The sequence below is a fragment of the Trichosurus vulpecula genome, chromosome 3, assembly GCF_011100635.1.
Source record: "Trichosurus vulpecula isolate mTriVul1 chromosome 3, mTriVul1.pri, whole genome shotgun sequence".
Classification (NCBI taxonomy): Eukaryota; Metazoa; Chordata; class Mammalia; order Diprotodontia; family Phalangeridae; genus Trichosurus; species Trichosurus vulpecula.
This window is the reverse complement of record NC_050575.1, coordinates 124059132-124071917: the sequence shown is the minus strand read 5'-3', so window position 1 is coordinate 124071917 and position 12786 is coordinate 124059132. Positions and strand designations below refer to the sequence as shown.

At 40.4% G+C, this 12786-nt stretch overlaps 1 protein-coding gene across 2 annotated transcripts in view; it reads right to left on the bottom strand.

The window, feature by feature from the left end:
* Window positions 1-8737: 8737 nt before the first annotated feature.
* The window catches only part of GSN (gelsolin), a 49266-nt gene continuing 45217 nt past the window's right edge, over window positions 8738-12786 (bottom strand). For both annotated transcript variants that reach the window (XM_036748644.1, XM_036748643.1), the window contains exons 16-17: window positions 12393-12453; window positions 8738-9272 (exon numbers count right to left, since the gene is read on the bottom strand). In XM_036748644.1, coding sequence (XP_036604539.1) covers window positions 9103-9272; window positions 12393-12453 — 231 coding nt within the window. In that variant the 3' untranslated portion in view covers window positions 8738-9102. The remainder of the gene's footprint in view (window positions 9273-12392; window positions 12454-12786) is intronic.

Here is a 12786-nt window from a genome sequence, read left to right as displayed (position 1 = left end):
TTTGATTTGAACTTCATAGATGTTTGCTGGCTCCTCACTTTTTTTCCTCCAATCTTGTATTTCCCTGAGACAAACAGTGTGTGATATTTTTTCCACTGATAGAAGAGGCAGTGGTCTACTTCACACTCAGTCTGAGGCTCAAAACTAACCTATAAACATCCTACAGTGGAGGCTTCTTCCTGCAAAAACCCTCTGTGGCTCCATTTCTCAAGCTTAGACATAGTCATTCATTTCCCCCAGCCAATTTGCCGTAATCTATTTTGTTCCAGTTAAAACTTTTTTTAAAACTTCCTTTATGGGTCTCTGGGCCTTTTTAAAAATATGTAGAACAAAATTCACAAATATATTTTTTAGTTTAGAGCAGACCACAGATTTGGTCCCAGGCTGTACAGCCCATGAGCTAGGAATGATTTTTTACATTTTAAAATACAATTTAATGAGCCAAAAAAAGTTTTTACATTTTTAAATACAAACCAGTTTATGAGGTCAGTATGGTTTTTACATTTTTATATACCATCTAATAAATTGTACTTAATTATTTTTAAGTAAATTATATTTAAAAATATAAAAACCATACTTAGCTTCCCAGCTGGTAGGATTTGACCCACAGGTCACAGTTTGCCCTTCTCTGGTTTTAGAGTTTTTATTTTGTTGTTGCTCTGTTTTCTAAAGGCTTGCCACCACATCCCCTCACTTTGGCCTGGTGACCAAGGAAACTACATCTGTACTAGCTGAGAACCTTGGCCACAGGTTTTCCACCACCAGCCAGAAACTAGGGCCCCGGAGACAGACGTTTGTTTTCCAACCAATCAGATAGACAAACCTTAAAAGGAGAGTGGTTGAGTTACCATCAGGAAAGGCAGAAGCCCTTTGAAGACAGATCTCTACAATGCCAAAAGTTAAGATTACCCCGATTCCATTTCTAACTACACACCACAAATTCTCCTTGATAAGGTATCATTTTACCTGGGAACTAGTGCTCTCCAAGCCTTTTGAAATCCTTTAGAGACTTTTTAATCCCCTCAAATGGATGTAGATAAGATTGATCTTGTGTTTGAAGCCTCCAGATATTCATTCAAATATGTCACCTACTATGTGCAATACTTGGAATCCTTAAAACCCCTGTGCCATTTCCCACATTACATCATTCTCCCTTTCCAATTCTGGGCCAATCTCATTGTCTATCCTACAGCATCCATCCAAGGCAGGGGTACTGATGGAACTAACTTACGAGCTTAAATCCAACACAAAAGCTAAAACCTTTGGTGCAAAGAACCTCCTAGTGATGTTATTTAGGGGCAGTTTGATGGCACATTGGATAGAGCATCAGACCTAGAATCAGGAAGACCTGAGTTCAAATCCAGCCTCAAACACCAGCTGTGTGACTCCCTGCAAGTCACTTTTAATCTCTGCCTCCTCTTCCTCTTAGGTAAAATGGGGTTTATAATAGCACCTACCTCTCAGGGTTGTTGTAAGGATCAATTAATATAAAGCTCTTAGCCCAGTACCTGGCACATAGCGAGTGTTATATAAGTGTCTATGACTGAAAGTGATGGAACGTCGTGGTCTCAGAAGATTAAAAATTTGTGAGTGGCACAAAAGTAACTGCAAAGACACAGGGTGGGTATGAGCAGTTACCAACAATGTCTCGTAAAGGAAGAGTGTCACAAAGGCGACCCCCAATGACTTGAAGGGAAAGGAGATGGACTGGTCATGTAGAGAGACAACAGGAAAACAAACTTGTAGCCCAAATACTGCCCATTTAATAACAAAATTGTCAAGCCAGAGTACAGAATCTTTAGGGAGGTCCTGTATGGAGAATTTCACAAAATCTGAGAGCTGAAAGGGACTTCAGTGTCTAGTCCAGCTTCTAAATGAATAGAATCTCTACTATAAAAATACCCCAAACAATGGTTGTCCAACCTCGGCTTGAAAACTCCCAAGGAAAGGGTATCCACCACCTCTCAAGGCCACCCATTCCTCTGTGGCAAAGCTTTAATTATTAGGGAGTTTTCCCCCACAACAAGCCAGATTGGCCTCTGTAACTTCTACCCATTGCTCCTGGTTCTGTTCTCTGAGGTGGGACAGAACAAATCTAATCCCTTCTCCACAGAAGTCCTGTAAGTAACTGGACAGCAATCACATCTCCTGAGTCTTCTGTTCTGCAGGCTCCACGTGCCCAATTCCTTCACTTGATCCACATGACATGGACTCAAGTTTCTACATCATCCTGATCCTACCATGTGATGAGAAGGGGTGGGTAAATTGTGGGAAAGGGCAATAGGACAGAAAAAAATGTATCCTCCAAGAGACAGGAAATGTCACTCACTTTTCTATTTATATCTTTGGAGCTCAGTACAGTGCTTGGCACATAGTCATATGTAATAAATTCTCTTCCACTGTTTTATCTCTTTGTGGTCCCCTAAATACCTCATCTTGGTCTCAGTCTTCATTCATGTTGTTCTCCCTGGTGTTTATAGAATGTCTGAACTTGATCTCCAAATATAAAATGTTGGAGCAAAGAATTTAGACCTTGAAGGGACCTTAGGGCAGAGATATTAGGATTAAGGTAGCTAAGTGGTGCAACAGATAGAGCAGTGAGTCTGGAAGACCTGAATTCAAATTTGGATTTGGCCACTAACTCTGTAACCCTGCGGAAGTCATATGACCTCTGTTTGCCTTGCTTCCTCATAAATAAAATAGAGATAATAACACTTACTTCCCAGGGTTGTTGTGAAGATAAAATGGGATTATTTGTAAAGCCCTTTGCAAACTTTAAAGTAGTGTGTAAAATGCTAGCTCTTATTATCATTAAGGCCACAATTTAGCTAAAGAGGGAAAATAACCTACCCAAGGTCAAACAGCTTGATAAGTTTCAAGCACTGTTGGAAAGAAACACCCTCCTCTAAGGAATGGAAGGAAGCCAAATTTAAAGGAGAAAAAGCTTAGTCACTTTCCCAAGAGAGTTGGTCTTTCCCTATTCTCCCTCTCTTTTCCTCCCTGCTAGAAACAGACAACCCTTAGCTGTAGCTCATTTAGCAGGACTCCCTATTCTCTTGGAAGGCCTCCATGCTGAAAATATCCTCCCCACTGACTTGCCCCTGGCACTGCCCTTCTTTCCTGCCTCGGCCTATAATTCCTATCTTTAGAGTCACTCCTTTGAACTGAGATCCTGTTTCCAGAGTTAAAATGTGCAGTGCCTGGGCATAGAGTAAAATCCTCTAGCTCTCTCCTATTAACTGTTAATTAACTGTTAATATATGTCTTTCCAAGTGTTCCAAATCACTTATAATAAAAGAACTGCAAAGCAAAACACCCCTGAGGTTTCCCCTCACACCTGTTGAATATGCGATGACAAAAGACGGAGGTAGTTAAAATTGGAGGGCTTGATCGAACAGCTGAATCAGTTTGAAGCCGTGTCTGAAAGAACCAACCTACCCTAAGGAGTGGAAAGAAGACTCTTACGGAAGCTTATGGAAAGACAGGCACACTAACGAATTGTTGGTAGAGCTATGAATTAGTGTCACTCTTTTGTAAACCATGGCCACAGGTTAACAAGCATTTATTAAGTGCCTACTAGATACCAGGCACTGTGCTAAGCTCTGGAAATACAAAGAAAGGCAAAAACAGTCTGCTCTTAAGGAAGCCCACAGTCTAATGGGGAAGACAACCCACAAATAACTATGTATGAACAAGATATAGAAAGGATAAGTTGAACATAATCTCAGAGGAAAGGCAATAGCATTAAAGGGATATTGGAAAAGAATTCTTGTACAAAGTAGGATTATAGTTGAGACTTGAAAGAAGCCAGGAGAGCGGAAAGGAAGAGTTAAGAAGTAAATTTCAGGCATGAGGCACAGCCATTGAAAATGCCCAGAGTATAAGTGACTTATTCAAAAAACAAGGAGTCAGACTTATAAAGGAAGATGCTATCCATCTTCAGAGAAACAGATGACAAGTGGAAATAAGCATAGCACAGTCTTACATGTATGTGTATATATATATATGTATGTTTATGTGCGTGTGCGTATTGAGCTTAATCGTAGCCTTTTGGGGTAAATGGACGGAGAGGGGAAAAAATAAAGTAAAAAGTGCACAGCAAACAACAAAAGAAAACCTACAAAGAACCAAAGAAAAGCTGGACAGCTTTGAAAACAACATGTAGTATTTACTATATAGGTTTTCTTGAAATGGAAATTTTTGTTTTATATTGAACCCCCTCTTGTGTTCTGCTGTGTATATGGCAATTTTTTTCTTTTCTTATTTTGTATTTTAAGTTTAAAATAAATTACACGTATGTGAAAAACATTTAAAAATCTAATTGCCAAAACAACAACAAAAACAAACAACAGGGATGCCAGTTTCCACTTAATTATAGAGTACATGTAGGGAAATAAAGTGTATAAAGACTGGAAAGGTAGGCTGCAGCCAGATTATGAGGGACATGAAAATCCAAACAGCATTTTATATTTGATACTAGAGGTAATAGGGAATCACAGGAGTTTATTGAATGGCGGGGGAGGCGGCACAAGTCAGACTTGCACTTTAGGAAGATCAATTTGACGGCTGAATGGAGGATAGACTATAGAGTGGAGAGAAGTTTGTGGTATGTTGACCAACCAGAAATCTATTGCATTAGTCTAGGCATGCAGGAGGTAAGAAGGGCCTGGACCAGGGTGGCACAATGTCAGAGGAGAAGGTTGGGGGACAAACATACAAGTGATGTAATTGACGGAACTTGACAACTGATAGGATGTGGGAAAGCAACTTGCAATTCTGCAGATAAGTACATATCCTTTGACCTAAAAATTTCACCGCTAGGCCCATACCCCAAGGAGGTCATTGACAAAAAAGAAAGACTATATACACCAACATTTATAGCAGTACGTCTTGTGCCAGCGAAGAACTGGAAACAAAATACATGCCCATCAACTGGGGACTAGCTAAATAAATCTTGGCATGTGACTAACAGAATATTACTTTTCTATAAGACATGACAATATGATAAATACAGAGAAGCACAGAAAGATCTACATGAACTGATGCAAAATGAAGTAAGCAGAGCCAAGAAAATTATGAAGAGATGTAACGACTATGACAATGTAGACGGAAAGAGCAGTCACCACAAAATAATCGAAAATAAGTGTTGCAAAATTACAAAGAACAAGTTTGGCCTCAAAAAATAAATATAAGAAGACACCTCCCCCAACTCCTTCACAGAGATTTGGGGGGGGCGGTGAGGGAGGAGGTACACAGACATACAACATGATAAGAATGGTAGCATATATGTATCACTTTAAAGTTTGCAAAGCACTTTGCAAATATCTCATTTTATCTTCACAACAACCCTAAAAGGGAGATGCTATTATCATCCCCATTTTACAGATATACTAATGTAGGCAGTGGATAAACACAAATAATAAGTATTTGAGGCTCATTTGGAACTCAGGTCTTCCTGATTCAGGCCCAGTGCTCTAACCACAGCACTACCTGGCTGGCTGCCTCAATAGCCACAGGAATGTTGCTTATGACACCATATTCTTTTTGCTGTATGGATTGGTTTTGCTGAATTTTTTTTTCTTCTTAGTTTTCTTTATATTATTTATTATAAGGGATGTCTCTGGGAAGGAGAGAGGGGAAATCTAGATGACACAAAAACAAATAAAGCAGTAAAATCCATTTTTAAAAAAAAAAAAAAACTTATATCCACTTCCGTTTGGGAGTATGTTTGCTGTTGTTCAGTCATTTCAGTCATGCGCAACTCTTCATGACCCCATTTGGGTTTAGTATCAATCAATCAACAAGCATTTTACCAAGCACCTGCTATATGCCAAGCAGGCCACTCCTTGCCTCCAAAGAATTTACACTCTACTGAGAAGAGTAATATAGACTGATATGTCAGATTACCTAGTTTACAATCCACACAATCAGAATGTCAGAGCCAGAAGGAATTTTAAAACACAAAACCTTACACGATAGACTATTTGAGCTAGGACCTTAAAGGTCATCAGCTCCAGTCCCCTAATCCCCGATACCCAACACTCAAAGGCTAGTTCTTAGGCAGTTACTAAGCAAGTCATTTAACCTGTCTGCCTCAGTTTTATCAACTGTAAAATTGGGATAATAGCACCTACCTCTCTGGTTTGTTGTGAGGACCAAAGGTGATAATATTTGTAAAGTACTTAGCTTGAGCTTGGTACATTATTATTACTGCCTCCTATTTTGCTAATAGGTCACATAACAAAAAAGCACTTTGCTCACAAAGGCAAGCAGTTTAGGCAAGTAACAAGAATAGAGAAATCAAGTGACTTGCCCATGGTTAAACAGCTGGTGTCAGAGCCAGTACCCAAACCCAAGTCTAACTTCCAGACCAGTACTCCACAGTATGGCCTCTAATCCCCTTTCAGAGAGGTTGGACTTACTCCCTTTTTCTGGTCCCTTTCAACTCTCAGACTGTGGAATCTGCTAAAAGCTTGCAGTCTCAGAAGGGGCATTTATCTCCCTTCAGCCCATAAGCCCACTTGTCAAACAGTTCACTAAAGCACCAATGAAGCCATAACTCACCTAACTAATATGTCGCCTTAGTAAATCAAACAAATGTGTCAAGGGCATAACAGTTTCCATCACATATTTTCCCTTCTGCTGAGCCCCTGGAGAATATCCAGAGACAGGAAACCTGGTTTCTCAATCCTGTTTCCTCTCACAGGGCAGCCTCTCAGAAACTGAGCCCCACTGAGCCCCTCCCTTCAACACGAACAAGTGAATATGCCATGAGCCCAAGCCAAGAATTAGGAGAGGAAGGAAGTAGGTATTTTCACCTGCATCAGGGTTTCCTGCAAATTTCTGGCACAGTGACCACATTCATTAATCACCCCACTCTTTCTGAAATCCCTAGGAGGCCCCGATGCAAGCAAGTAATGTCCTTATTACTGGGGGATGGATTAAAGACACTGCGATGCAAAGCAGAGGGTACTGCGTGTGCAGCAAGGATATCTGATCTGGGTTGCAGTCTCAGCTCTGCCCCTTGCTGTGTGACCCTGGGCAAGTCACTTCTCTGGACCTCAGTTTCCTCGCTTGTGAAAAGAGGGTAATGGATGATTAGATAGTCTCTAAGCTTCTATCCAGCTCTAAAACTATGATTCTAAGGAGGTTTGTGACTAGGAAGAATTTTCTGTTTCACAGAATCTCAGAGTTAGAAAGCAGGAGCTGTCTGTCTCTGGAAGTCTTAAAGCAGAAGCTAGGTGACCATTCATCAGAGTAAAGGAGATTCTTGTTCACATACAATTGAACTAACTGGAAAGTGTGTTAGATTTGGAGTAAACCAATCCGGATTAGAATTCTGCTCTGCCATTTACAAGCTGGGTGTCTCAGAGATGAATAATACATGACCCTCGGTGATTCTTTTTTCTTTCCCAGCTCTCTTCTATCCCAATCTCTTAATTCCCACCCACAATCTTTCCTTTCTCCTTTCTTTTTTCTCCTTTTTCTCCTGTTACTGGCAATAATGTTGAATTTGAGTGAATATGAGCAAAGGATATTTAATAGCCTTGCATTTCATGTTCTTAAATTTTAAAGCAGATTAAGCTTACGTTTCTTTCTTTCAAAAAAGGATCCTACATTAAGCTACATTTTATTTTCATGTGGTCCCTTATTTCAGTCTGTAGGCCAGTGGAACTTGGGTTTCCTGATCCCTGCCACAGAGTGAATGATCCTAATTGTTGTCTCCTTGGGTTTTTGCAGGGAGCCAGGGGCAAGTTTTCCATTCAGAGCAAATTCTACCAATACTCAATACTCAGGCCATCCGTGGCACAACAGTGCTAGCTCGTGCTTCCCGTAGCATTTTCAGGCTTACAATATGATTTTTTTTTCTCCCTGTGGCTGCATTTCACAATTGAGACTCAAGAAAAAAAAAATAACTTGCCTAAGTTCACACAGCTCCTGCCAAAACTAGAACTTGAACCTGGTCTTAAAAATAAGGTCAGGAAAGGGCGAGCAAGGTCTTTAAAGATCTCCTGAACCACCTGGACAAATTAGGGAAAGAAGAGTTTAAAATACTATAAAGTTTCAAAAAGGAGATGAGGTGACCAACTGTGGGTAGGGAGGGATCTTTTTTGCACAAGTGTGACTTTCCAATATGGATTATATTAATTGGGAGGAAAAAGGTTACAAACAAAGATCATTTTTAAAAATAGCGCAATCGTCTGCTTTAGATATTTTAAGTTTAATTGACATATCTCCCCCATTTTCCTAAAGACTGTAGAGTTCTCTGGGCTTTCATTTCCTTCTCTGTAAAATGACTGGGCTGGACTAGGCAATCCATGAGGTTCTTTCCAACCTGGAACATAGTACTCTATGTTCTAAACTTCAAGTAGGCTACTTGAGGGCAGGGATTGTCCTAATTTGGTATTTGTGATCCCAGTGCCTCTCCAAACTCTGTTCAGCCTGTGACTCCCCAGATTACTTACAGACCTCTTCCCCAGAGGCCATCTCAAATTGTCATCACCTCCATCTCTACAGTCTCCTCCTTTGATTGAGGGGGAGCTTATTCTTGGAATCTTCCTTGAACTGCTTCTTCACTTTGTCTCCTCATTGGTTCTTCTCCCAACAGGTTGCATCTCCCCCCATTGGAATGGAAACTCGTTGGAGCAAGGATTGTCTTTCTTATTCCTTTTATTTGTATTCCTAGTGCTTAGCCCAATGCCTAGCATATATCAAGTCCTTAATAAATGGCTACCAGTTGGTTGATTAACATTTTATTTTTTAAGATCCCTTCCAATTCAATGGTCAATAGTTCTAAGAAATCCATTGACCTAGCTTTGTCTATTCAAGCCATCATACAAAAAAATTGAGTAAGCATTTATTCACTCTTACTAAAAGAAACATTTAGGTTGTTACATGTCCCATGTAAGCTTTATTATGTGAAATCTCCAGAGCACAGAGATTAGGATATGTTCAATTACTGCACAACTATTAGGCTACTGTAAAAAAAAAAAACAATAAACACCAAAAAAAGGAGGAAGAAACTGCCATGAGTCAGTCTCTTTGAAAACTGGATAGGCAGCTATCAAAGGCACCAGAACAGGCAGGGCTTGCTTATGCTCCTCAGACGTCCAGTTCAGCCATGGCCCTGTCCAATGGGTCCACATCCCAGTAGCTATTGTCCCAGCCAAGGAACCAGCCCATGAATGAGGGTGGCTCAAAGCCTTGCTTCACAATCGTGACTGGTGTTCGACGATCCCGGTTTGCAGGATCGGTTTCAATATACCGCTTAGCTGCAGAAAGACACACAGAGAGGGAAACAAAAACCAGGGGTTATTAGTATCTTCATCCTTCTTTGCTGATGGCCTTTTAGGACAGAAGTTGGCAAATTATGACATATGGCCTATGTTCAATTGCCTGTGGGCTTATTGCTAATGTAGAAATGATGGAAATTTTGGGAGGAAGTGACTAATCATTATTAAGAGAGTTCACGATAGAAAAGGAAAACCCAGACAGAGTCTGATGGGCACACCAGATTTGGAAGAGCAGATTTCAAAGAGATCAGAGAAATGGCAAGATCCTATGCCCTGAGATTCTAAAGGGAAAGTCAGCCCCCCTGGATGGCATGCTCTTTTACAAATATATATATTTTAAAATTTATTTTGTTAGCTATTTCTTAATTACACGTAAAAAAAAAATTTTAACATTCATTTTTTTAAAAGTTTGAGTTCCAAGTTCTTGCCCTCCCTCCTATCCCTCCCCTTCCTTGAGAAGACAAGCAGTTCGATGGGGTGCTCTTAATAAAATTCTGATGACACAAACTCAAACAATAAGAAAGGAAAGTGGGATATGTCTAAAGAGACACATGTGGATGCAAGGAGAAATCATCAGCCAAATCAGACCTTTTTTAAGGCATGCATAGAAGATGAAAGTAAGGATAAGTAACTGAAGAATTGTTGTTCAGTCATGTCTGACTTTTCACGACACCATTTGGGGTTTTCTTGGCAAAGATGCTGGAGTGGTTTGCGATTTCCTTCTCCAACTCATTTTACAGATGAGGAAACTGAGGCACAGTTAAGTGACTTGCCCAGGGTCATTTGGCTAGTATCTGAGGCTAGATTTGAACTCAGGTCATCCTGACTCCACGACTGGCACTCTATCCACTGCACCACCTAGCCACCCATAACCTGAAGAGTAATATAAACACACTACATGATATTCTGGCAAAAGATATAGAATATATGATGAAAGATGGGTTTGAGCATTTAGAAAGGGGAGTAGTGATCCCTGAGACCCAGCACAGCTTTAAGAACAAGTCATGGCAGTTCAACCTGATTTTTTTTTTGGTACTGGACCAGAAGATCAGGAAAATGTTGTAGGCACAGCGTACCTAGATTTGATCAAAACATTTGGCACAGTCTCTCATGATTATCTCATAAACAAGATGGAAAGATGTGTGTGAGATAACAATATTAGTTAAATGGATTATGAGCTAAGGAAATGATTGGGCCTAAAAAGTTGCCAATAGTATATGAAGGCGAACCTGGAGGGAGATCTCTAATGAAACATCCTAGAAGGCTGTGCATGAGTGAACGTGGCAGCCAAATTGGCAAATATTAGATTGGACTGAATTCATAAAGGCACAGAGTCCAAAACTCAGCAGGTGACAGTCCTCCCTGCTATCTGCCCTCATCATACTACCACATCTAGAGTACAAGATTTAGTCGTGGATGTCATGTTTTAAGAAAGACATTAAAGAACCAGAGTGCCCACTTCTAGGACTGTATCCCAAAGAGATCAGACAAATGGGAAAAGGATCCACATGTACAAAAATATTTATAGTAGCTCTTTTTGTGGTGGCAAAGAACTGGAAATTGAGGGGATGCCCATCAATTGGGGAATGACTAAACAAGTTGTGGTATATGTATGTAATGGAATACATATATTGTGCTATGAGAAATGATGAGCAGGTGGACTACAGAAAAATCTGCAAAGACTTATATGAACTGATGTTGAGTGAAATGAGCAGAACCAGGAGAACATTGTATATAGTTACAGACACACTGTGCGATGACTAACTTTGATAGGCTTAGCTCTTCTCAGTAATGTGAGGTTCTAAGACAACTCCAAAAGGCTCATGATGGAAAATGCTATCCATGTCTAAAGAAAGAATTACAGAGTCTGAATGCAGATCGAAGCATACTATTTGCTCTCTCTCTTTTTTGTTTTGTTTTGTTTCTTCTTTCTCATGGTTCATTCCATTGGTTCTAATTCTTCTTTGCAATATGACTAATGTGAAAATATGTTTAATGCGAATGTCTATGTATAGCCTATATCAGATTGCATGCCGTCTTGGGGGGGGAAGAGAGGAAGGGGAAGAAAATTTTGAACTCAAAAGCTGGTGGAACTGAATGTTATAAACTAAAAATAAATACACTTTTTTAAAAATTCAAATCTGAAAAAAAATAAAACTAGAGTGCCTCTCAATAGTGTAAGAGGACCTAAAACCTTGCCACATAAAAATCATTTGAAGGAATCAGAGATGTTTAGCCTGGAGAAGCAAAGACTTGGGGAGGGGGAAAAGGGGAATAATTGCTATGTTCAAATATCTGAAGGACCATCATGGGAAAGGGAGATGAGACTCATTCTGCTTGGCCCCCAAGGGCAGAACTAGAAGCAGTGAATGAAAGCTACAAAGAGGCAGCTTTCCCCTGGATTTAAGGAAAATCTTCTTAAACAATTACAGTGTCCAAAAGTTAACGATGACCATTTGTCAGAGATATAGTAGAGGAGGTTCCATGTTTAGGCCTGGGTTGGACTGGATGATCCCAGACGTCTCTTTCAACCTGGATAGTCTGCTTTTACATATCATTGCCATTTTGTTTCATTGGATAAAAGGATGTTTAGACTGGAAGGTGCATTAGGATATAAAATATTATCGCTGGAAGGGGTCTTAGAACCTAACAGTAGTAAGAGCTGACAGGCATAATGTCACTCTAAGGTTGACAAAGCATTTTATATACACTGTCTCAATGAGCTATGCTACAGCATACAATTCAGAATGTTCTAACACAGAACATAGAATAGAATGTTCAAGCTGGAAGGAGACCCTAGAAACTCTCTAGTATTCTAACATCCTTCTTTCCAGCAGAGGGAACTAAAATCCAAAGAGAAGAAGGGTCATAGTACTACTAGAAGGTGGTAGCCAGGACTGGAACCCAGGCCTCTTCATTCTCACTCAGTCTAGTGCTTTCCCCACTATTTTCTTTTTGAATGTTTTAGGTAGAAGACAGTGATGCTATGGCCTTACCCACCCAGGAGAACCAACCCCGGACCTCTTCCGCCCCACCCTTCTCCCCATCCCACTTCCTACTGAAGTACATCAAAACAGACAGAAAGTAACAGAAAGTTACCAGATGTTAAGGCTTCTGTCTTTTCCTCTTCTTGAGAGTCCTTTCCAACCCAGACATACACCTGTACATTCAACATGAAGGAAGATGAGTTACATACAGAGGAGGGCAGCTGCCAAGGTTAGAGCTGATGAGGGAGGGTAAATACTATCCTTTCAGATATCACTTTCCTTTGTACTTGGGTCTGGGCTGAGTCCTCAATCCTGGAAGCATAGAGGGCTCTATATCCCTATTTTAAGTGGGGTCCCTTAGGCTGTATACTCTGTGGGAGAAGTAGCTGAAGGTTCTGCCACAAGGAGGAAGGTGAGAACACAGCATGCAGAGCTTCCACTAGGGCAAGGTGGTCTGGATCTTGTCCCGGTGTGCAAAAGCTTAAAGGGTGCTACTAGTACATGTA